This window comes from Antechinus flavipes, chromosome 1 (genome assembly GCF_016432865.1).
Source record: "Antechinus flavipes isolate AdamAnt ecotype Samford, QLD, Australia chromosome 1, AdamAnt_v2, whole genome shotgun sequence".
NCBI lineage: Eukaryota > Metazoa > Chordata > Mammalia > Dasyuromorphia > Dasyuridae > Antechinus > Antechinus flavipes.
Genome location: NC_067398.1, coordinates 9891853 through 9917888, shown reverse-complemented (window position 1 = coordinate 9917888; position 26036 = coordinate 9891853). Strand labels below are relative to the sequence as shown.

Sequence of the window (26036 nt, the reverse complement as noted above, 5' to 3'; positions counted from 1 at the left end):
TTCTCTTTCTGTCTCTTTCTTCCCCCTCTCTTTCTTTCTCTTTTTCTGTGTCTCTCTCTTTCTTTATTTTTCTCTCTTTTTTTCTCTCTTCCTTTTTCTCTTTCTTCTTTCTTTTTTCTTTCCTTCCTTCCTTCTCTCTCTCTCCTTCCTTCCTTCCTTTTTTTCTTCCTTCTTTCCCCATGATCTGCATTTACTTTACCCTTTAGTATTTTCCTGGGCTACCATCCTTTGCTCTGGCTTCTCTCTCCTTCTTTACCTACAAATCAGTTCAAATCTATAGGACCTTTTATTCTTGAATCCCCTGATCTTCTAGTTTATAATTTTTCATGAATTGCCGATCATGATCCCTGGATTACACCCACTATCTTGTCTCATCTTTTCCCATGCACAGGCTGTGGAAAAGAACTGTGGAACATCATCCAAATGTTGACTCATTTTACTACAAATTCATGTTATTTAATCTCAGCTGGGTGCTCAATGCAGCAAGGAAATTCATTTAGTCCTCCCTCATCGATTTGCTATCTTACTACCACAGACATTGTTATAAACCTTCTCTCTTCAAACCTCCCAGAGCCCCCTCTGCCCCTCACAGATGAGGATCTCTCCTTACCTTTTACTGAGAAAATGGAGGCCGTTTGTCTGGGAGCTCTTGGATCTCACAATCTCTTGAAATAATCCCCTGTTCTCTCCTTTGTACTAGGCTTTGTGGTGGTAGTGATGACCTTTTTCCTCCCCAGGCCATTTATCCTGTTTGACATTTATCCTGATCCCACCTCCTTCTCCCTCTCCTTCTCCTTCTCCAGCAGACTGTCCCCACGATCATTCTCCTTCTTACACTCATCTTTAATCTTTTTTTTTATTTCAATTTCAAATTGTTTTTTAAAAAACAAGAGCCTCCACAGCTGTGAATCATAACATCTGAAGGAGTTGCCGGGCAGCCTTTACTGACACAGGTGTTGCTTGTGGACTGGGAATGAGATAAATTGGGGGCAGAGGGAAGAGGAGGGAGGTTAGAGAACAGCAACTGCCTCTCAGTCTCCTTGTATCATCATTATCCTCTCACATGAAGGGATCCATTCTACCGGTCTGAGTTACACCTCTAGCAGCCACTAGCAGGTGGCCCTGTCTCACAACAGATCTTATACTATTTACCAGTGATTTACTATCTAGCAGTTTTTCTGGATCAGCTGATGGCAGCGTTTACAATGGGAGCCAAATAAATATGTGCACAGATTCAGCACCTCATCTTTAATCTTTAACGTCTGTGCTACTTATAAATGGATCCAGGTCTCATTCCATTCCCCTTCTTTAAAAACCAGTTTGTTCAGCTAAACCTTCCCTGCACTCCCAGAAGTTATCTATACTACTTGCCTCCTTTTCTTCTCCTTTTCCTTTTCAATCTTGCATTATCTCTAAAATTCCAAATAGACCTTCTGTGTAAACATTCAATTTTTTAAACATTTGAGTTTCCACTTGTCTCTTTTTTGCCATCCATTGAGAACGCAAGCAATATGAGAGCAAGGATTTTTCTGTTGCTTATTTAGGACCAGGAATATCTCGTAACAAAAAAAAAAAAAATGGAGAAAAAAATTTTCAGTATTCTAAATTGTATTTTTATGGAAGTTTTAGAAAGTAATGTACTGATATGAAATGAAAGTTTTTAAATAGTCTGAATTCATTTAAATCTTGCATTGGAAAATGCTATGAAAACATAGGCATTGTAATTTTAATCCGAAATTTGTGAATTTGGTTTGGCTTTGCTCTCTCAATTACAGTTGCCTTTTTTTTTTTTTTTTTTTTTTTGGCTGAAGCAATTGGAGTTAAGTGAGTTGCCCAGGGTCACACAGCTAGGCAGTGATAAGTGTCTGAGGTCAGATTTAGGGCTGATGCTCTATCCACTGCACCATCTAGCTGCCCTTTCAGTTGCCTTTTATACTATTACAAATAGTGTACAAAAAAGTGTACCAAAAAACCCCAAATAAGTAAAAATAGTTTGGGCACATATTCTTTTCTTCTTTACCTATAAATACATACATACACACACACACACACACACACACACACACACACACACACACACACACATACTCCTTACTACTCCTTACATATGGAATAACATTACTATTTAAACATTTTTACATGAATCTGTGGTTGAAAACTTGCCATTTCAGACTATTTTATAAATTTTTGACTTTTGTAATTAAACACCTTGTTTGCTACTGTTCATTTCTGTGTTTTTTACTGCATTTTGGATATGCAATAGTTACAAATTCTACTTCATTATTGTGATTTTATTTTTTAAATTATTACTTTTCATCTCTGGAAGCCTCATTGGCAGATGAATTGTTCAAAACATATTTCTTCTTCTTTGATTTTATTAGATGTGTGTTTTTATAAAGCCTAAAACCTGCCTTAAGTTCTAGTTAAATTTATAGAGGTCCATTATCAAATGTCAATGGTAAAATGGTAACAAAGTCATAAAATGTGAAAGAGTCGTTGTTAAATGGAGATTTTTTGTGTTAATAGTTAAATAGATCCCAAGGTTTTGAATATATGGCAATGTAACAAAAATCTAGTGGATATGTAGAGGGCTTTAATTTTACATTTTGTATATGAGCCATTTGGATTTGTAGTGTCTTGTACGTTGTGATTTGAAGTATATGTAGCATAGCTTATTGTAATTTGAAGCTTTTGAACGTATCTTTTGGGGAAAATTGTCAGATCAAAATGTTTGCAAAGCCACTGACATATGCAAATAGTTTCTTTTTATTACAAATACTTTCCTTTCAGTATTAAAAATATCATATTCTATAATCTCAATTGGGTGCTCAGTGCAGCAAGGAAATAATATAGATCACATAATCTATATTATTTTCATTAGATGAGCTCAATGGAACAGGGTGAGGTGGGGAAAATGATAAATAGGCTATTTAATTCATCTTCCCCGTGATAAAACTGACCGTGATAAAAGTGACATGATTTCTGAGTGACATTAACTTTATCTTTTCAATTTGGACACAAATTTAATAAGTACGTGTTTTTCTAATAAAATTTAAGTTGAAATAAAATTCAGAGTAACGAGGCACTAATTTGATCACTTCTCCGTTTCTGCTTAGGACATCATCAGCTCTCTAATCGTCCAGATTATGAACCTGGTTGTCCCCCTTGACTCACCTCCCGGGCCTAATCAATGACCAGATCTTGATTCTACCCAAGTTAACATCTCTTGAATCAGGCTCCTTCTTACACTCATCCTGAACACTCCCCATGAACTACTACAACAGCACCTGATGGGTCTGGCACACAGTGGGTGCTTAATAAATAAATGTTGACTGTTTAAACATTGGACCTGTCCCCTCAGAGCCAGTGGAATCAACAGAATTTGAATAAAATAGAAGAGAGTCCCAGATATTATCTTATCATCCAGATAATTCTGTTCCCTCAACTTTCTATATGTTATAATATATGTTATATGTTATAAATATATATTCTATATTTGTATGTTATAGGATATATGTTATATGTTATATATGGATATATGTTATATATGGATATATGTTATAAATTTGTAGCAGATTTCTCTGTCCTGTAAAAAACAAGTGGGGGACAAATCCTCGCATTTAAGTAATGTTATTGTTTTCCAAGACTTTCCCTAACGACATTCATCACATAACTCACGTAGATCATTTTGGAACAGGTAGTGAACTTGCTTAAGCAAGTTGACATTGTGGGTGAGTCCCAGATTTTCAGTCCCCTCCCTGGGATGCCTCAAGGTGTCCAAGTGACCCCCTTTTGTTGCTTCAGCGTGAATCCCTCAGGAATCTGCTGCGTACACAACACGGCGATCCCGAGAACTCCCACCTCTGCAGCCTCACACGGCTCGGGAATGGTTTCTTCGTGGCCATCTGGTCACTTAGGGAATACGAGCAGCATTTCACCTGTAATTCAGAGGATCCGGGAACAATCTAACTTCCCACATTAGGAAACGTCAGAAAAATACCGAGGCGAAATTGGGCTACCTGCAGAGAAGACTAAGGGGACTCTCACCAAATTGTCGTCATCTTGGAACGGATCCTGTTTCGGCTCGGAACCTGTGCTTTTGATGGGAGGGAACTCTGGAAATGTCCCGAAAGGCCAGCTTGTGAGGGTCACATGGCCAGGACAGAGCTGAGGTAATACTCGAACTCAGGTCTTCCTGACCGACTCCCAAGCCAGCCCTCTGCCCATTGTACCATAATTTAAGGGATGATTGACCGTGTCCACCTTATACTCTTGCCCACTACCCACGACGCCATGCTGAAATGACTCTCACCATGATCAAGTCAATAATTTGATTAGTGATTGAATCAAATGTAGGGCGGACCGACAGTCTGCTTGAGGGGTCCCAGTGCACATTTAGGGTGTATAGGGGATTAAGTCAGAGACCCCATTCCCAGCAGGGAATTTGGGAATTGGGGGCTGCACCCAAGAATCTGCTGCAGTGTCATGGTGCGACATCATGATATTATGTTGATGATCAGTGGAAAAAAAACTAAAGATGCGCTCACGGTTCTCATTATTTGGGTACAAACAGGACAAGAGCTTTCTGTGTCCCCCCATCCCCAGCGAATGGTTGTGTGTGGACGTACTGAAAAAGGCTGGAAGGGAGGATTGCATCTGGGTCCCTCCGGAGTCTCCCTCCACATTAGCCCATTCCCTTTACCCGCTCCCCCTACTTCCAAAAGAATATCACTCTTCAATTTATTCCTGGTAAAACTATTAGTAAACTAGGCTTCCAGGTGTAATAAAATGATTACTCAGTTTTATTCCGAAGAATATTTTGCATTTTAATACAAAATTATGTAGGTCAAGAAATAGTCCTTTTACAAACCTTAAGGTATTTGCCTGGATTTGTAATAAGAATGATTCAAGAAGAGGTCCGTAAGGTCTCCGTTACAAAGTCATTATGTACAAAAATGTCTGACTGCTTTTCTGTGAAGGATGTAAAAAAAAAAAAAAAAAAAAAAAAAAAAAAGCTGAGATTGCTCCCCATCCTTTTGAGTGCAGGCACAACTGCTAAGGTAACTTGGCCAAGCACGCCGTCATTTGTGAAGAGAAGGAACCTCTGACAGTCTGAGTTTACCCCAAACTGGCTCATCATCCAGCCATTGGAACTCCACTAACGTGAATCCGAAGTTCAGCCCTCATTCAATTGCATAAAAACAAACCCTGGAAAGAGAACTCCCAGACCAGCAGAAGGGGCCGAGGGGACAGAACGCTAGTTTTACATGCCTGGATTGCTCACGGCCAGGACTCCATGAGCTCCCGCTCTCCCCGCCCTGGTTTCTGTTTGCAAGCAGCATAACTGGCCCCTGAGGGGACAAGGCTAGACATTGCATTTGCCCGGACCGTCATTTCTGTAACAGATATGCAAAAAGAACCTCCGAGGTCTCCTGAAAATGCTACTGGGTCAACACAACTGGCTCAAAAACTTTAATAATTGCCGTGAATCAGAGGATCACCTAAGAAATGATGGCGACCCACTGGGGAATAGAAGGGGTACAGTTTCCAATTAGATGAACCTTTCCCAAATCTAAGACTGCAGAGTCACTTGTGCATATCTTATTCAAAGAGAGATTTGTATCAACTCAAAATATTTTAGAAAATCTCATTGTGTCAAGTTTCTTTGAACTCAAAATTTTGCTTTCCAAAGAAATTCACATTGAAGCAAGAAGAGGTGGCTCGGTTTAAATACTCTCCTGTAGCTCTCTACATCCCAAGTAAAAATACGGGTAAGTATTCTTCCATCTCGAGGGTTCAGTGGAGAACCCCAATAATTCGGATGCATGGATATTGCTGCAGCTCCATTATGGTACAATAATTACAAAATATAGACCATCTCTTTACAAATACAAATTATAGTATGTTACAAGTCATGTACAGGAAATCTCTATGATATATATTTTTTTAAACAAACGATCTCTTCTAATGCTAAGTTTACCTGGTTGTGATTGCATTAGTAAGAATGCAGTTATTCCAGTGTAGATTTGCCCTTAATGTGACAGTCAGAAAATAGACTATCTCAATGATATTTTCCTATGTAAACTGGTGTTACATAACAGAACCGGGAGTGTTTTTTCCCTTTTCATACTTCTGATAGGTAGAGACTGACGTGATATATTTCACAAGGGGGGGAGACAGAAATTTGGATACAATTTGGGGGGAAAGTAAAGGAGGGAGAGTTAAAATGGATATGGCCAGGACACACTTACTTGATATGCTAAAGTGATGACAAGATAATGGCACGGCCAGCTGGGACTGCCATCACCTTTCACCCTTTGCGTGCGTAAAGAGACACACGGCGCACCGACAAATGCTTTTCACAAAAACCTTTCTCAAAGACGTAACGTAGGTTTGAAGGACGGGCGAGGGGTAACACAACTCTTTCTTTCTCTCCAAAAAGGTGGTTTGAACCTGCTTTGGTTCAATGGGGCTGCTCCCCAGGAGGGACATCAGCCTCTGTGACAGAGGTTTTCCCTGGGCTGCACCAATCAGGACAGACTCCCTTACAGGATTATGGCTTCCTTGAAAGGTCCTTCACTCGGACCAGTCGGATTAGCTACTGCCCACTACGAGGCCCTTTTCACCCCATTATTTACACTGCAGCGAGTTTCTCTCTAAACACTATAAGGTTGTGATGCATATCATCTCATCAGCCAAGTCCTCTTCATATCTACCCGGGTCGGCTTCCTCATCGCTATAACCAGGACCAAAGTCAGGAAATTCGTCGTCTCGTCTGTTTAAGATGGGACACATGTCCCCATTGGTCCCATTGCTCATATTGCCATTCAGAAGGTTACTTGCTGCGCTTTCCATCTCATCGATGGTCATGTCACAAGCATCGGCGATTTCGTGTTTTGTAGCAGACACAAATTTAGGGTCCCTCGCGTAGCGGCCTAAGCCTTCTGAGATCAGGACCTGCAAAGCAAAGAACACACATGGTTCATAGGGTAAGCGGCAAATTAGAAAGCGGTTGTGAGGAGAAAATGATGGGCTAATTTATTACACAAAAAGATACTTTTAGACATGGGGGAGAGCTCCAAGAATCTAAAACTGCCACATGGCTTTAAAAAAAAGCCTCCTCACAAACGAGTCAACGAAAGACTCATTCGTCTTTTAGGAGGAAGCTCCAAATGGCTTCAGGTGTCCCAGTGAGACAATTCTTTACACAGTAATCACTTCTGTACCCCGAGACATTCTCTCTACTGGATGCCGAGGGACCCCTGATGAAGCCACGTGTTGTCCTCGGGTCAGTAACGGGGGCTCAGGACCGGACTCCACGAAAAGCCCATGCTCTAAACAAGGGGTTAGCACTCACAGCTTCCACCAAGCTGTCGGCGCTCCTCTGCTTGTCACTGTGCTTGTGCCTGAAGTCGCTGGGGATGGTCAGGCTGGCCGGGGTGAATGTCCGGTAGGAGATGTCGGGGTCGTCCGTGTACCAGGAGCTCCGGTGTAAGGAGGGCAGGCTTCCGTTCATCTGATCCAGGGAGTCGGACCTTTCCACTTGAATCAGGGGAGTATAGTAAGGAGTCCGATCCTTGTACGGAGGGGTGGCTGGTGGAGTAGCCCATGACCGCGTGGAGTGACTCGGTGAGTATTTCTGAGCTTTACTAGAATCCAGGCCTGCAACTGCCATGATCTGAGGAAAGAAAGACAGTGGGAAGCTATTTATTTTTTGTTTTCCTTTAAATGAAATGCAATTATTTATCATTTATAGTGAGTCACAGTTTCACAGGGGGAACACAAATATTAAGGCTTTAAAAGGAAGTGGGGAAAATTAAGAAACTTTCTACTTTATGCAAAGTTCTCTCTTATCAGGAGCCTTGGGTAAGAGAGAGAAGAAATAAGAGGAAGTTGGGATTGGGCTTCAGGAAGCTGGCAGGTGAGTGGGAAGGGCATCTATGAGATCTCATGAGTGTGTCAGGGAGGCTCCTACTCACCTGTTGCTGCATCAGGTGCAGGGGCAAAGCTGCACGATGATGAAAGGAAGGAGACAGAGTGATCTCGTCTTGACTGCTCTGCCTACGCAGGCACTCGAAGTTGAAGGATGACCTCCGATTTGCTAGGAAATAAGAATATTTCATTCAGTCATGAAAAAGAACTCAAGGAGTCACAGGCTTAGCACTTCAACCAAAGCAGGAACAGAAATCAAGAGGAATAAAACTGGCTATGATACACATTAATTATTAAATTAAATGTTTTAAATTGAATTTAAAAGTATTATTAAACAGAAAAAAATAATAGAACCTCACTAATTCAGAGGGAATGGAGAGGAGACCAGAGTTCCAGTTTCTGTAATGATAAATGAAGTTGTGGGATATGTGCTAGAATCCTCAGCTTGTAACTTCCTCATATATCTAAGGAAAGAATGACCCTCAGAAGAGCAAAGATCAAATGGAAAATTGCTGGAAGCAGTGACAGTTCCTTTTAGGCCTCTATGACACGAAGCCAGTCTTTTCCCAGGCAGGAACTGGCTCTTGGTGCCAAAGGCATTTTGGAAGAACACAAGGTCACAGATGCCACGTCCTGGGTAGTCCGGGGCTGAAGTGAGTGCTTACTGGATCCCTATTTCTACTTCTCAGTTCCCCTTTGGTTTTCTTAAAAGAGGACCCCCTGATGAAAGTGAGTATGTTGCCTGTTGGCAACTCTGCTCTCTAGGGTACAAGGAGATGGCCATTGTAGGGACAGATTAGGCAAAGTCAGGCTGGGAGGCCTAACAGAATCTTGTTGATCCAAGGTTAGTTCAGTAGGGCAAAAGGAAAAAGTTCAAACTAAGTGTTTAATGGTTGCTATTATTTCTCTTCCAGATAGTCTCAGCAGTACATCACAGCCCTAGTCCCTAAACTCCCTGCTCAAAACATCTTCAGGAACTCCCCCAATCCCTAGAGGATTAAGTCCTATCTGAGCATAGCATTCTAAGCTCGCCATCAACTGGCTCCAACCTTTCTTTCCAGCTACTTCACTCAGTCCTCCACCATTTCTACTCAACACTCCCAGCTGGACTCACTGCTCAAGATCACACTGTGATTTAGAAAGGAAATAACACGGGACTTAAAGTTCGAGGCCCCGAGTTCAAATGCTGCCTCTTGCCACTTAATGTCTGTCTAGCCTTGGACAAGTGAATCTTTATAGATAGTCTCATTTTATCCTCACGACTCTACAAGGTATCTCTGTTTTACAGTTGAGAAGATTGAGACAGACTAGTTAAATGAACATCTGCTGATGAAAACATACAGGCTGGATTGAAATTCAGGTCCTTTTGACTCCAGGTCCTAAACTTTATCCACAACCCCATTGCCTACCTAATCTTAAACACTAGCTTCTATTATTCTAAGTCACTGTTGCCTCACATTAAAAAACTAACGTTATTTTCCAGATCAGTGTAAAATAGTCCCATCTTCACTATTTTATGCATGCAAAGTTGATTTTTTTTAACACTCAGGTATAAAACTTGCTTTTTTATCCCTATTAATTTTATTCTACTTGATAGTTCAGTTTTTTATCCTTCAAGATATTTTTGAGTCCCTACTATCTCCTCCCATTATTTGCAAATCTGGTGAGTATCTCATGATTTATTTTACTCAAGTAAATTCTGGGTGGGAAAAAGGGCCGTACACAAATCCCAGACTCCTTCCAAGATAACATCAAATCAATGATTATTCTTCTGGTCTGGCCACTAAATAAACCAGTTCCAAGTATCTGTTCCACATATTTCCATCTTTTTTTAAAAAAATAACAACACAAGAGGATTTATCCGTTCTTTGTAAAGATCTAGGTAAAGTAAATCTCCACAATCCTTTCTTCTACCAGTCTAGTAATCCTGTCAAAAATGGAAATCATTTCATCTAGCGTGACCTATTCTTGATCAAGCCAAGTTAAGTTGGCTCTCTGAAATCATTGCTTTTTTTGTTTAAATGTTGACTAACTTTGTTTTAAGGAGGCATTCTAACATTTGCTAGACATTGCATTCATGTTCACTGGTGGATAATTGGTGAACTTCATTCTCTTTTCCCTTTTTTGAAATTCAGACCATTTGCTATTTTCTGATCCTAATTCCTCCCTGGTTCATCCCATTCTTTCAAAGACCCTGAATGACGGCTCGCACTTGTGTCTGCCAGGTTTTCCCCGCCGGAAGACGGTGTTCATCCAGACTGGCTGCTCAAATTCAGCCAGGGCACTTTAGCACTCTCCTTCCTCCCGATTTTCACTTCTTACCTAGTTAATTATTCAATCCTACTCCTTCTAGCCCCACGTTTCCCACTATTGTGTCTTTTCTACTCCTACGACTACCACACTTATAGAAATGTCTCCCCTGCTGGTCTGAAATGCTGCAATCATGTTCTAGCACGTCCAGTCCCACTCCCTCACAGTGACTAAGTTGGATTCCCTGCAGAAAGTCTCCTCCACAGGACTTCCTGTGCTCCGTGCACACGGACGGACCCCAAAGCTCCCCCCGGCTGCCGGACCCTTCAGTTTGTTCTGCTTTCTAACTGGCCAAAGAGATGGGCCGGGCCCCTGGGAGGGAAGGGGGGGACAAGCCTATGGAACAGTAGCGATCTGCTCTCTATGGTGGGACTCTTCTCGGGCTCAAGGGGCGGGTTTCTGCGCCCAGGCTGGGGTCAGCCAGACTGCGGCCGGGACGGGGACTTCCACCATGGGCACATGTGGGGGGAACGTGGGGGGTGGGTGGGGATGTGTGTGTGTGTGTGTGTGTGTGTGTGTGTGTGTACATGGGGGGGGGGCTGGGCTGGACACTGATTCGGAACTCTCCCTGCCGACGAGGGCACCACGGACACCGGCCCCTGCCCCGGCCTCCCTCTGATTCTGGAAGGAGGCAGAGAGCTGCCCCACAGGCACAGCCAGGGAAGCTGGGGGGCAGGAAGCAGGAAAAAAGGCAAGAAAGGAAGCAAAGGAGAAGGGGGGGAGAAGGGGGATAGCCCGGCGGGCTCCGGGCCCCTTGGGGACCCTCTGTGCCGCTGAGCTACGGCCCCGGGGGCCAGGCTACGGGGGAGACAGCAGGTCTGGTCTCACTTGTGGGCGTAGGGGGCAGCAGCCGTCTCCGGGGAGATCTCCTGGACTCGTAGCGGGCCGGGGAGTCCTCGTCCAGGATGCCGTGGGGGCGCTGGGAAGCCCGGGGCCTCTCGTAGGCGGAGCCGTAGCCGTAGCCGTAGCCCGGGCCTCTGTGGCAGAAGTCCACCGCTGGCCTGGGTAGTGAGAGGGTGAGTGAGGGCGGCCTGCTCAGGAGGCCGCAGGCCCGGTCCTCTGGGGTCTGGGGCTGACTCCCGGCCCGGTTCCGGGCTCTGCAGGCCGGCAGGGTCACCTCCCGCCCCGTCCCACGGTGACACTGGCTGCCCCCCCCCCCCGTCCCAGGGTCTGTGGCCGAGCACGGGCCACTCTCTGCCTGGGGGAGATGACGGGGCTGGGCATCTTCCCGCTTCTTGTCTACCCTTTCTGCTGAGGATCCCCGCCCCAGCTCTAGTTCCCTCCTGCCCCTGTATGGATCTCGGGATCACCCAGCCGCCCACCATCCGGTGGGACGTTCCTGTCCCCATAAAGACCAAGAAGTTGCTTAAGTGGCTTCAACTGTCCCAGAAAATGAGCCCTGATGGTCACCGCCTTTATCTGAAGGCAAACAACAGCCTCCAGAAGGGGCACGGGAAACCCGGCAGAGGGGCCCCTCCGACTGGTCACCCCAGGCTTGGGCTTGGTGGCCGGGAAGCTGGGAGCTTGAGGGAGGCAGGGGAGGCCCAGGGGAAGGGGAGGCCCGGGGGGAGGGGAGGCCCGGGAGGAGGGGAGGCCCGTGGCTCGGGCTCCAGACCTCACCTGGGCCCGGGTGGAGGGGACTCACCTGCTGCCCACCAGCATGCAGTCGTCCTCATAGTACTCATCGCCACTGAAATACTCCTGCTCCCCCACGCACTGGTCGTCCCCGAAGTAGTCATAGCCCTCCGAGTCTTCCCGGCAAATGGTAGGGAGCTGCCCGTCACCGGAACCAGACCTACGGGCAGGAAAGGGCCGGGGCCTTGCCTCAGTATGGAGGAGGGTCCGTGGGTCACCACATGTATCCCCCCCCCATTGCTGGCTCTCTCTGCTCCCACCACCCTCTGTGCTGCACATCCGGAGCCCCCGGAGCCCGCAGGGCCAGAAGTGGCGCTTGGGCACCGGGCAAGCTCCTGGGCCTAATCGTTCATCTCCGTGGGGCGGGAACTGGGGAAGGCGCCCGGATGGGCCCGAGGGCAGGAAGCTCAGAGCAGGAGTCCGAGAGCCTCAGTGAAAGCCCCTCTGAGGGCTCCTTGGGCTTCCTCCCTGTGCCTACTGTTCTTTTCTCCTGGCCGCCTGGCACTGCCCCCGAGTCTAAGCTCAAAAGCTGCGCTCTCCCCCTGCTGGGCTCAGAAATGACCAGATATTGAGACCCTGAGCGAGCAACTTAACTCTGCCTCAGTTTTCTCATCTGCCAAATGAGCTGGAGAAGGACATGGCCAACCGCTCCATCATCTGTGCCCAGAAAAACCCCAAACCAACCTAAAAGGGGCCCCAAGAGCCAGACCCAACTCACTTGCAGAAAGGTCTGAACAATAACCAGCTAACTCTCTGGGCCAAACCGAATCGGGAGGGCCCACGGGTCACACACTGGTCACCCCGAGCTGGGACCCAGCACCCCCTTCTTGGGGCTTGCCTCCTTAGCCATGCAATGCTGCTCGAGGGAACCACTTGTCTGCATCCCCAACGTAGCCCGCCTGCTTCTCCCTCCTTAGTGACTGATGGTGAAAGTCTGGGGCCCGGCTTCCGGCCCAGAGGGTCCAGGGCTCTGTCTGCTCTAGAGAAGAAGCTTCTCCTCGTCCCTGAGGCATTCTCTCTTAGCCATCTGTGTGGCATCCTCAAGGCCATGTCACTGAGCACCAGACTGGTTTAGTAGTCCTGGGCAGAGCTGGTGCCCCGGGCAGACCTGGTGCCCTGGGCAGAGCTGGTGCCCTCAGGCAGAGCCAGTACCCAGGACAGAGCTGGTACCTCAGGCAGAGCTGGTGTCCTGAGCAGAGCTGGTGCCCCGGGCAGAGCTGGTGCCCTGGGCAGAGCTGGTGCCCTCAGGCAGAGCCAGTACCCAGGACAGAGCTGGTACCTCGGGCAGAGCTGGTGTCCTGAGCAGAGCTGGTGCCCCGGGCAGAGCTGGTGCCCTGGGCAGAGCTGGTGCCCTCAGGCAGAGCCAGTACCCAGGACAGAGCTGGTACCTCGGGCAGAGCTGGTGTCCTGAGCAGAGCTGGTGCCCCGGGCAGAGCTGGTGCCCTTAGGCAGAGCCAGTACCCAGGACAGAGCTGGTACCTCGGGCAGAGCTGGTACCCAGGGCAGAGCTGGTACCCAGGACAGAGCTGGTACCTCGGGCAGAGCTGGTACCCTCAGGTAGAGCTGATGACCCGGGCAGAGCTGGTGCCCTGGGCAGAGCTGGTACCCAGAACAGAGCTGGTGCCCTCAGGCCGAGCTGGTGCTTGGAGTTCCCTTTCTACAAAAGGGCAGCCGTTTATCCCCCACGTCACCCTCTAAGGTCCTGAGCTGCCAAACGCTTTCTTGAGAACCGGCTTAAAGGGACGTTTCTCGTTTCAGTTTCTGACACTCAGACACGACTCATTAACGCGCGTTTTGGGGAAGGGGAACGTACCTAATGTAAGTTTCGTAATAGCGGGTTCTATCCAGGAAAGGCATGAATGTGGAAGGGGAGAAGAGGACAATCAGAGAGAAGCAGTCATTTCCCCCAGGAGGCACCGGGGTGGCGGGGCGCTAGCTGCGAGTCCACCTGACTGGGGCCGAGGGCGGGAAGCTACGGGAGGTCCCTTGCGGAAGCTCGCTCCCCGCAGCGCTCACACTTGCTAGGAAGGATCCCAATCCTGCGCGTGGCGCCCGGGGCAGAGAGCGGGAGGGGGGGCCGGGGCCGCTCTACCTGGGGGCTCGCTACGGGTGGGAGCAGGGCTACCGGAGGCGAACACGTCAAAGGTTACCTGGTGATACTTGACCTTCTTTGAGGCGCATGCTCATGCTTGTGGAGTGAATGATACCCATTTTCAGACACATGCTCAAGGTTTCCAATGCCGGGGTGCTTCCCGTTAGCAACTTTGGACATATTGGCATTATTGAGATTGGCATTTGTTGAGTTGGGAACTTGCTTTCCTATGGAATTATGGTTATGATGGTTAGGATACACCGAATTTCCTGCTGGAGGAAACATTGGGTTCTCAGTATCGCTTGCAGATGGAATTGAAGGCCTTTGGACATGCAGGGGACGGTGGGTGGTATTTGTCTGCTGAAGGGAATCTCTCCTATCACTAGTGACATGATTGACATGGTTTCCAAACAAGGCACCATTTCTCTGCAAAATAATGGGAGACAATACCAGGTAATTTAACACAGCATTTGGCGCAGGCAGGCTAGCCACGTTAGGTTTTTTCTTTTTTACACGAAAAAATACTCTACTAAAACGCTACAGGATCCCTGGGATGAACAGAAGTCTGTGAGTGTCTGAAAAATCCATGGGGATGTGGCAGCGGGGCGAGCGGCCGGCGCTCAGACATGGGGACCCATCTGAGGCGGGCGGCGGCCCTCGGGGAGGGGGCGATGGGCGCAAGCTCTGGGCCGGGGCCCGGAGGAGACCGGCCTGGCGTGCATGGCGCGGGATGGCGGGGATGCGGTGACGGGAGAGCCGCTCACGCGGGGCGGAGCTCGCGCTCCTCTCGGGAGCTCCCTCAGCCGGAGCGGCTTTGGGGCGGATGGGAGGAGGATGGAGCTGCCGGGGACCAGGCGAGGGGGCCGGGGAGGGCTGTGGGGGGTGCTCTGCCTGAACCTAAGTGTGTGTGCTTCAGCGCCCGGCGTGCGTCGCGGCGGCTCGGAGTCTGCGCGGGCGCGCGCTGCCGGCCCCAAATGAAGTCCTACAAGCACAGACTTTGAGAGTTGGAAGTCTTGCTCCAAAATTTCCGAACGGACAGTATAGAGCTGTGTGAATAATTACTTTGAATACATCTTCCTCTTCCTCCTGTTTTTTTTCCTCGGGTTCATCATCTTGCAAATCACATGATATAGCGCGCCGGATTTCTGGCCCAATATCATGAAGGGTCCTTAATCCCGCCTAGATCAAGGAGAACAGCAGAAGACGTTAGACAGCCCCCTCCCCCTGCTCAGGCTGCTGACTTGGGGTGACTAAGGTTCGGGGTGGGCGGCGTTCCTTCCAAACCCAAGGAGGAACCGCTGCCCTCGTCAGCTTGTTGCTGGGCTCCCCTGCTCCATGGGATTCAAGGACAACACCCTAACTAACTAAGGGGGGCTAGGAGAGGAAGAATCCAGGGGACGGCCCGGCAGCAGCTGCGAGGGGCTCACTTTTGGTGAAGGGGGGGCACGGCACCTGCCACCGAGCCAGCGCAGGAGAGGGGCGAGGGCCGGAGATGGCAAGCTGGCTCCCCGCCCGTGCCCGCCCCTGGGCTAGAAAGTGCCGTTAAGACACGGAGCCGGAGGCCGGCCGAATGGAGAAGTGCGGCAGGGAGGCCATGGAGGGGCTGCGCCTGCTGCCACCCGCTGCCCCCCGGGACACTATCCCCACCCATAGGGGAGTCCTGCTTACTGCCCCCCAGGCTTTCTGCTCCCCGTTATCATTCATGGGCCGAGCTGTCTGTCTGCGAGGGGCCAGGAGAACTCTCTACTTGGGGAATCGGGATCGTTTGCAAGGGAGGAGGCCGGTGGCAGATCTTCATGAAGAAAGTCACTTCAGCCACGGCACGAGAGCCCGCAGTGGGTGTGGGGGCAAGGAGACGGAGACACAGGGAAGGTTTGGGCCACGCCAGGGCACTCAGGGGAGCCCGACGGCCCTTCTCTCACTGCCTGCCTCGGCCCGGTCTCCCCTCCCTGCCACCACAGGAGCCACCTGCATTTCTTAATGTAACGCGGCAGAAACCTGCCGATGGGCCTTTCCGGGAGTGGCCACCGAGAGCAAGAGGCCTCTCAGACCCCTTGCGGAAGGAGGACCACGGCTTCCTTCCATAGCTTCAAGGCTCTCACATTAAATATCCTCTCCTGGACGAGTTAGGACAAGCTAAAACCTGGCGTCAGGAGGACGGTGGCTTTTTCCCGGGCTCTCCTAATTCTCAGGGTACCTCGGCCCCACCAGGACCCACAGACACCCAGCAGAGATGGCAAGCTGGGGTCATAAAGTCATTTGGTTATCAGTCATAACAACTTCTTTGCCTATAAAAAAGCAAGGGAGCCAAATCTCATGATAAAATAATTGAGTTCTTAAGCAACAGGGCTGGAGTATAGGAGGCAAAGAATACAAATCAGTCCAAAAACATTCTTAAATTAATTTTTTAAGGGGCATTTGTTTACCCAAAAATGTAAGGGAAGCTTGAGTTCTACATCAAATGAAGGAAGAGAGGGATTGCTACCCAGTGGAACAGACCCAGAAATGGGGGCAAAGCTGTGACCGACACCTGTTCTTGTGTCTCCATAGGAATAAACACGTTATAATTAACCAACCCAGTTTGCTTTGGTGAATTAAGAATGCCCTTCTGCAGCAGAGGACGAGAGTTAGCAATTCCCTTTAAATTTCCTCAAGATGAAAGAAATAACAGAAAAATCCCATGAGCTATAATTCAACTCATTGCACTAAGTTAGAAAATAATAAGAGAAATAGAAAACTATTTATTTGAACAAATTTTTGACATCGTCCTATGCTGGTTGGTTTAGCATTTCACTGAAACACACAGAGTGATTAATAACATAATTGCATAAGAAAAATCAAGACTGTCTTCAATGGCCTTCCCCCTCCCCCAATCAATAATACACAAGGTTATGAGTCAACACGTGAATGCAGTGCGGCCATGTTTCACCAGCTGGGACGGGCCCTACGGTTGGCTCAGGACAACACAAATCATGAGGAACGTTGGGTGGGGGACAGAGACATCACCTTCAAAGACAGATAACGATACAGTCTTTGTCGAAGAGACAGTAAGATGGAAAAAGGCATCTCCCTGACCCAGAAACAGCAACAACAACAACAACATCAACAAAAATCTAGAAAACATGTCACACCCGTTTGTCCCACAAGGAGTAAAATAGATTTTTTGAGATATCCACATTTCTTCACGATTTGAAAACATCATATATAGGGGTACAGGAACATACCGCATGGGACAATGGTTCTGTCCCCAAATTTGAACTGAAATAAAGCTTAAATATCGCCCCCCCTGAATTTATTACATATGCTAAAAAGTGTTGGAGAATTTCTTATAGGTCAGGCTAAATGACTTAGGCTGTTCCCCAAATTCCCAACAGCTTCTAACCCCAAGAAATACCTTAAATTGTGCAAGAAAATTGCTCTCTTTCTCTGTCTAACCCCAAAGGGATCATTTTTTTAAAAAATAAAAACTTTACAACCAGCGTAATAATCTTATTTTCCCTTATTTTACACATGTCTCGTGGCAAAATATCGCAATAGAAAGGTTTTCAAATATTATTAGCCATTAACTCTGCATAATTAAATCTAATTAAAAACATTTCATTCACATTAATTACAGTCATATGATTTTAAAGAAACATACAGTAGCTATAAAATATTCTACGTATAAAGACAATAGTGACGTAGTTTGAACATGTCCAATCCTATAAAATTGTAAACAGTTTCAAGCTTCATGGTATTTTTAAAATGCTAGATGTTCTGATAAATACTTAATAAAATATTTTAAAAGGAGGAAAAAAACCCAAAAAGCTGACACTTTTAGATTCCATTAACAAGAAATGGGGAAGCTTTCTTTCTCCGCTCAACATCGAAGATAATTCCAAATATGCGTATCACTAGCCTTCCATAAGCAATGGCACAGAATGATTTCATCCAGCAAACGTCAAAATTTGTCTTTTGGATAGTGACTCTTGGCTAGCTTTCAGATTATAATTTTTGCCGACCTTGGTACTTTGAATATCCAAGCTATATCCCAGAAAACTACGGGTCCTTGATGCTATTAAAGACGTGTTCATTTGGTCACTCACACAGCCACTAAAAATCATGCAAAAATGCTTTAAAAAGCATCAGGGTGAACCTATGCCATGGTGGGGATCAAAAGATCTAGAAGACTCCAGCCTTGGCTGGTGTAGCCATCAGATCAGTGCTGAAGCCCTATAGGAAAGAGCATGTTGGTGTCTCACAAAACCACAGCTAAGTCTGTGTTCAACAAACAGCCCAATTGAACATGTGATATATTTATCCTTCAGTAGATTTCTGCCTTGTCCACTTTTTGATTAGTGAGGTCAAAAGAAATTTTAAATTAAATGATTGTCAAATAAACCAGTTTATCTGAAAGTCAGTTTTCCTTCTCTTCTCTTTGACAGAGAGTCTGTGGATATATCCTACATTGTACAAATTTTTTTTTTTTTTTCCTTCAGAGAAGATGTGATTATAATTTCATCTGTTTATTTATTTTATACAGAATGAGTGGGGAGGGAGTTCCTGTCCATTAATCACCCATATTAATTCTCTCCCTAAATGTCAAGAGTAAATTGTTATTTTTCCGATTCTCTGGGTGGGACTCAGCTTTATAAATGAAGTAAGATTTTCTCATTTTAGGTGGGAAGACAAGGAGTTGCCCGAAAGTGAATGGCTTTCTTTCTTTTCTCCAATAGCTAATAAATCTATACACAATCCATGTTGAAAGAATATAATTCTTCACTATAATTTGTAATGCTAGACTCATAGAGGGACTTATTAATTTCCTGACTTCTTCAAAATTCTGGAGTTTACTCTCAATGACCCTGGAAATCCAATGCTAACTAATAATAAAGAACGGCAAGATGCCAAGGATCACGGTAGGGAGTAAGGGAGTGCAAAATCATTATTCACTCTCATGGGATCTGGACAATTTTATTTTTCAAAGTGTTTTTTAAAAAATAAATACAGCATCTCACTTGATCTTTTTGATAACCCTACAATGTAGGTGGGTCAGATAGGAGCCCCATTTTTCATTTGAGGAAACCGAGGCACAGGAAGTTAAAGGATTAGCCTGAACTAGAAAGTGTTAAAACTAGGATTTTGGGATTCTGATTTCTTGGTTCCATGCTCTTTCCACTATGTTTTCATTATGTTGCGGTTTTCACCTCTCATAACTCAGGACAGGTTCATATAAAAATCATGTGAGAAACAACTTCTATATAGTAGGAGAAAAAAAAAAAAAACATTCACCGGACCCTCCTAACTTGGAATTCATTAATCTTCTAACGGGGTCTTTTCCGTGCAAAGTAATTATATAAGCTATATTCAGAGATAATGTTTAATCTACTGAAGAGAATAATATTGTAACTTCTGCAATGGATTTTATCTATTTTTTAAAGCAACTCTCCATGGCAACAGTATTTAAATTTAGATATTTTTCAAAATATTTTATATCTCCAAATTTTACTAGTTGAAATATGGGCATTCACACACAGAAATACGGAAAGCTGTCCCTCACTGTGCCCTCCGAAGGGTTCTCATGCTGGCAGTCTCTTCCCCCCACCCCAGCTCTGGTGCTGCCGTATAATGAGCCTGAGTCTCGATCGCGTGTCAGGATTGACAAGATGTACACGCTAGGTAATGACATTACCACGAAGGAAAAATGGGGAACACCAGGATCCGTGTAGTAGGAACTAGTATAACAGGAACTGTTTTCTTTTCCACTATATAGACCTCTTTTCCAACAAATTTTGAACATAACTCCAACAAGAAAAGACTCCTCGCCCCTTCCTGGGAGCACTATTAAGCATACAATGAAAGCAGTGTACAGTGAAACTAGCTAATTGGAAAGCAGCTGATTATTCACCATTGCTCAGAGAGATGTGGGCCAAGAACTAAGGGGGGTGGGGGTGGCAGAGGGCCACGGAGGTCCTTGAATATTGACTACGTCCTGAAGCCACAGATTAGGACATTCTCACCCTAAAGGAGAATTTTCTTAATTTAAAAGAGTTTTTCCCGCACAAATTGGCCAGAAACACGCTCACCACGAGGCCCTGGAACACAGACGCTTCTGCCCCTAAGCTAAAGCTGCATTTTCTCCAACCACGAGTCCCTTACAAGCCGAGTGCTGAGCCGACCCTCGCAATCTCTTACACTTTGGCCTTGCCTCCCTTTGGAGGACCCCAAAGCGTTCCATAAAAAGCAACAAGATTCAAATGGAACGAGAATTCTTTGGGAGTTTCCTTTAAACAATTGTCTACGTCTCCTCTAGATGGTTGCCGTCTTTGCACAGTTTAAGTTTATTTACTGACTTGGAAGGATCACGAAAAGTAAGTAAGCCATGCCCGGAATATTGCCCAGGTCTACGCACTTTCCCTGGAGGCTCCCGAGAGCCCGGGCTACCCCTCAGCAGGACTCGGATCAAGCAGGACAAAGCCAGTGAGGCAAGGAGAGGCCTCAGCTTCTCAGAAAGTAATGTTTCCGGGAAGCTGGACGGGAGAGGGGGTGACTCTGCAGGGCCCTCGACGACCACTTTCGGGTCCACTAAGTCCCCGGGCAGAACCACGGCTCTGCCCCGTCTGGGTATGTCCAGGCTAAGGTACAGGAACAATCTATGACTTGCCCTTAGCATCAGTCGTGCTGCCAAACCTCAGGCTTAGGGGAGGATCCTGGTGAGGAGAAGGAGGGGCTGCATTCAAGTAACACCCACTGAGTCCTGGGAAATCCTGGACTCCACCTGGGCTGCAACTGGCTTGATCCTTCTTAGGAAAACAGAGCCCGCTTAGGCTGAGTCCTGGTACAGGGAACTGATTCGAGGCTGTTTTACTCCGCCCCCCACTAAACGGCTGTTCTCCTCGTCCCATGACCTGCCTGCTTGGATGGTCCCTCCAGGGACCCCATCCTTCCCTGTACCTGACCGCCTTCTACCTCACCTGCCCAAGCCCCCCTCTGCTGCTGTAAGAATCACCAGGCCGAGCTCACGAGACTCCGGGATCAGAAGGTCTGGGAGGGCTTCGTTTTCTCCTAGAAACAAAGCTACCCGATGCCAGCAGCTGACTTGAAAGTCGGCGTGGCCCTGGACCCCCTGAGCCTCATCGCTGTGCGCACGATCCCTTTGGGTCTGCCCGCTATCTGTCCTTGTTACAAAGCCCCTGGGACCCAGAACTTCTGTCAGAGAGGGACTGAGCTCGAAAACCAACCGCCTCCGTGTTAGGGAGATCCTATGACTCTTAGAAATGGAAAAAGCACCTTTGTGGTGGCCCTCCGCTCACATCGTCACGCCTCTTGGCTAATCCCTAAACCTAAAGAGGGGAACTGCTCCCTTGCTTCACGGGGGACGATGGTTCGGGGCGGAAAAAGGACTTAAATAAAAACAAAGATTTCTCAAAGTTCTGGTAGTAAACAGGCATACGTTATTATTAGTCTATTCTTAATAATAAGCATTTATACTTTCAAAGTGCTTTACAATCAGTTAGCTAGTCCTCACAACACCCCTGTGAGGTAGGTCAATATTAGTATCCCCATTTTACAGATGGGAAAAACTGAGGCACAGAGAGGTTAAACGTCTTGCCCAACATCAAGCGACACATGAGTGCTAGAGCTGGGACTAGAACCCAGGTTTCTTGACTCCCCGATGTCACGCGCCCCGAAGAGGCCTCCACAGAAGTGGCTGAGCCCGGACTACAAATGAACAATGCCAGATGGTGTTTGCCGCGGTGACATTTCCTACGGAAACATGAGGATGGAACCTGAGGTGCCGCCTTTTTCTTTTCGGCGTGGGGGGTGTGCGCGTGTGTGTTTGTGGGTACGACTTGGGTGCGTCTGTGTTTCCTTCCCTTAAATGCCCCCCTGGGTCTGTCCCGGAGGACAGCATGGGAGGATCCCGGATGAAAGGTAGATCGTGGCAAAGAAGTCTACAAAAATAGCTCTCTCAGCTCAGGCTGGGGCGGCCCTCCAGTCCTCAGGAGTCCAAGCAAACGAGGCACGAAAGACCCGCGAAGGCCGTCGTCTGCACACCCGGAGCAGACACGCGTGGGGGCGTGGGGGCGCCTGGCACTCTCTCTCCTTCCTCCCGCTGGCCGGCTAGCTTCCGCCACGGAGTCCCTTTCCCTTGGGCCGGCCGGCCGGCCCTGCCGCCTTTCCTCTTCTCTCCCTGGGTTCGCTCCGAAGGCGCATCCCTCTTCCCAGGAGCAGCCACGCGCATCGCCGTGGCCGGGGCTCCCCCAGACGGAGGCTGCAGCACCGTTTCCCGCCTCCCGGATGAGTGGTTTTCTTGGAAGGGGTCAGACTGCGGATGGGGGGGTTTGGGTTTGTTCCTGCGCTTCTCCTGAAACGCCTTTCAGTAGAAAGAAGCCCGCTTGAGCCTTCTCCCTGGCAGGGCCTTAGCCACAAATGCCTCCCGGCTAACGAGGGGGATGACGTAGCTCGGGCAGAAAACGCTAAAGCATCCGTTCAAGCATCTGAAACAAACGAATCAGCCAGTGAAATCTCATCTTTTAGAATCTGCTCTCCTCCTAGAGGAAAAGTGCCTGCTTTGCCTTTAGATGGGACCATGCTTTTTTTTTTTTTTTAAGAAGAAAATTAAGGCCCTACATTGGAGCACTAGGAGGACTAGACAGTAACGGGCGGCCAGCGCCCCGGGGGTCCCATTTCCTGTCTGTCCTGAGCAAACGCGCCTCCTTCGGGAGACACGGCCAGATCTTCAGCCAGAAAGGCCTTTCAGGGAGAGGGACTGGCTTCTCATGATGTCGCCAAGGTTCCCTCTGCCTGCCTAGCTCGCCAAGGGCCCGCTGGGCCGGAGAGGCCGTCACACAAGCTAATTTTGTCTAGGCGGCAGGAAGGGCCTCCGCTCGAGACCCAACTTCACAACCAGACCCCAGTGGGGGTTCTTTCCTCAAGACAGCCTCTCTACCACCTCATGTGGGTGAGGGACAGCCAGCGTCCTCGCGTCCTGCGTGACGGCACGTCTTCTGAAGAAAGGCAATTCTTGGATGGTGTAGGAAAATGCAACAATAACCGACCCCTCCCCCAAACTCCAACCCCCCAAACTGTACGAAAAGCAAACATGACTTCTCAGGTTCGGATAAACCTGCACCCCCCCTCCTCTTTTCTCCTTCACGTTCAGTTAAACTATTTCGCATCTGGCATGGCACTAAGACTCCTGTAGGGCAGGTTCGGTGGGGAGTATAGTCACATCGCTAATGCTGTGAAATGGGCTGGACGTGGTTGAAGCAACAGCCAGGGTCTTGATTGATGAGCTTTTTGGCTCCGCTAAGGAGCTCTACGGATCACAAATGCAGCAGCGATGGAGGCCAAGCAAAAGCAGAATAAGACTGAATGGCAAGTAGGAGGTGGGGACGGAACAAAGGCCCCATTTATCCTCACTCTCTCTCTCGCTCTCTCTCTCTCTCTCTCTTTCCTTCTTGGTCCCAGGGACTTGAGAAAGGGATGATGATGATGATGATGGTAGTGGTGGTGGTGGTGATGGTGGTGGTGGTAAGGAGGAGGAGGAGAAGGAGGAAGATGAAAACCAATGGAAACTACACACTCATCCAGATCCACAGGTGACACTGAGAGCTTCTACCCACACACTGATCCTGGAGATGCTCACCTCACTCCGTTTCAAGGAGGATGAAATAGAGCAATGATCAGAGCAAAGAGAAATCAGAGGGATACAACTGGACTAAAACTTTCCTGGGAGGTTCCCCCTCAGGAATCACTTAGCAAAGGTCTGAGATCTATCCTGAAACGAGACCAAAACCTTCTCGGGTCAACCTCAGCCACGGCCCATGTGTGCTGCCTTCACATACACACACCCACACGCGACACCGTCCACAGACATATGGTGAACCCCGCCCCTCTCTCGGCTCCATGGGGCAAGCTAGGACCACGACAGAAGCATAAGCACTCATTTCCTGGACATCGCCCACTTCCAGTGACCATGTCCCACACATTCAGCCTGCTTTCTTCCTGGATGTTTGACTCAGAACACAGCTTTGTTGCTGCCATCTCGATTTAACATCTTCTCTAACAATCACATCCATGACCTCATAATCCATCAAGTAGTTGTGAAAAACACGTCAGACTAATTAAATTTTAAATAATAATACTTTAAAGGATACCTAAATATGCCCAAAGGGCTAACGAACTGTGCATCCCTTTTGATCTAGCAGTGTCTCAACTAGGTCTGTATCCCAAAGAAATCATAAAAGAAGAAAAAGGACCTACATGTGCACAAATGTTGGTAGCAGCCCTTTTTGGAGTGGCAAGAAACTGGAGACTGAGTGGCTGCCCATCCGTTGGGGAATGGCTAAGTTATGGTATATGAATGTACTGGAATAGTATTATTCTATAAGAAACAATGGGCTGATTTCAGAAAGGCCTGGAGATACTTAATGAACTGATGCTGAGTGAAGTGAGCAGAACCAAGAAATATCATACACAGGAACCACAAGATTATGTGATGATCAACTGGATGGACTTAACTCTTCTCAGAAATACACTGATCTAAGACAATTTCAATAGACGTGGGAGGTGAAATGCCATCCGCACCCAGAGAGAGAATTACGGAGACTGAATGCAGATTGAAGCATACTATTTATATCATTTTTGTTTGTTGGTTTGCTTTTTCTTTCTTGTGGTTTTTCCTTTTTGTTCTGATTTTTCTTTCACAAAATGACGAATATGAAAATATGTTTAAAATTATAGTACATATATTGGATTGCTTGCTGTCTTAGAAAGGAGGGAGGTAAGGGAGGGAGGGAGAAAAAATTTGGAACTCAAAATACTGAAATGTAATTGAAAAAATAAAATACAATTGAATTTTAAAAAGTTATTCCTAGAGCAGGGAAACCCAAAACAGAAAATATATTTTGATCATATATATATATATGATATATATATATATTATATGATATGTATATATACACACACACACATATATCATTGTCACAATTGATTTTTGTGACCTGTGAACACAATATAAACTACAGGCACATATTTTTCTTTCTAGTGGAATCATTTTGATGAATAACAAATAGTTCTTTTCTATAACCTGCAAAAATGTAAAATATGCAAGGGGAAAATCGTATTATTGCCTAAATATGCTACAGAAATGTCTTCGGTCTATAACCTGTGTTCTAGCAACAACTCTATGTACTGTTCAGACTCAGGAAGCCTCGTGGGCAGAATGAAGTAATCACAGCCAGCATCTTCTTTTTAGCTTTGAAAAACTAAAATCTATCAGTAGGAAATTTCACTGGCCTTTTTAAAGGCAGGAACATCTGCTGCCAGCAGCCATGTTACCCAGAGAAAACAAGACCTGACAATTCTGACTGTGAGAATATTAATACTTTCTGAGAGTCAGAGATAAAAAGAGAGACAGAGAGACAGAAAGAGACAGAGAATGAGTGGGCAAATAGTTAATTCTGTTAAGAACAAGTTGAATTTGAGATGCAAAAAGGACACCTAACTAGGGTATCCAAAGGCAGCTGAGAGTGGGAGATTGAAGCTTAGGACAAAGAGTGGGATTAAGATCAATTGATATAAGAGCCATCTCTGCATAGAAATGATTGTTGAATTCAGAGAAATGAATTCTATCTTCAAGAGAAGTTGCAGAAAATAACTGTAGATAATATAAAATACTTGGGAATCTACTTGCTGAGACAAAGCTGAGGAACTATATGAATACAACTACAAAAGACTTTTCACATAAAGTCAGATCTAAAGAATTGGAAAAATTTTAGTTGCTTATGGGTAGGCCAAGCTGATAAAATAAAAATTCTAAATTGATCTATTTATTCTGTGCCATACCAATCAACTTTCAAAAAATTAGTTTCTAAAGCTAGGACAAATGACAAATTCATCTAGAAAAACTTTAAAAGGTCAAGGATATTAAAGGAATCAACGGAAAAAATGTGAAGGAAATTGGTCTAGCCATGATGAGGTTTAGATTTGGGGTACCCAAATGAAATTAGGGTTACTGGTGGTCAGGGAGTTAAATGAGGTCTAGTGGCAGCACAAGGGTAGGGAGTTTGGGAGAACTCCC

General features: G+C 46.7%; 1 protein-coding gene across 1 annotated transcript in view; it reads right to left on the bottom strand.

Annotated features, from left to right (window-relative positions):
• Positions 1–4800: 4800 nt before the first annotated feature.
• The window catches only part of CACNA1D (calcium voltage-gated channel subunit alpha1 D), a 305670-nt gene continuing 284434 nt past the window's right edge, over positions 4801–26036 (bottom strand). Inside the window, exons 41-48 of the mRNA XM_051978907.1 lie at positions 15032–15148; positions 14028–14395; positions 13691–13717; positions 11888–12037; positions 11071–11243; positions 7980–8101; positions 7358–7678; positions 4801–6957 (exon numbers count right to left, since the gene is read on the bottom strand). Coding sequence (XP_051834867.1) covers positions 6664–6957; positions 7358–7678; positions 7980–8101; positions 11071–11243; positions 11888–12037; positions 13691–13717; positions 14028–14395; positions 15032–15148 — 1572 coding nt within the window. The 3' untranslated portion in view covers positions 4801–6663. The remainder of the gene's footprint in view (positions 6958–7357; positions 7679–7979; positions 8102–11070; positions 11244–11887; positions 12038–13690; positions 13718–14027; positions 14396–15031; positions 15149–26036) is intronic.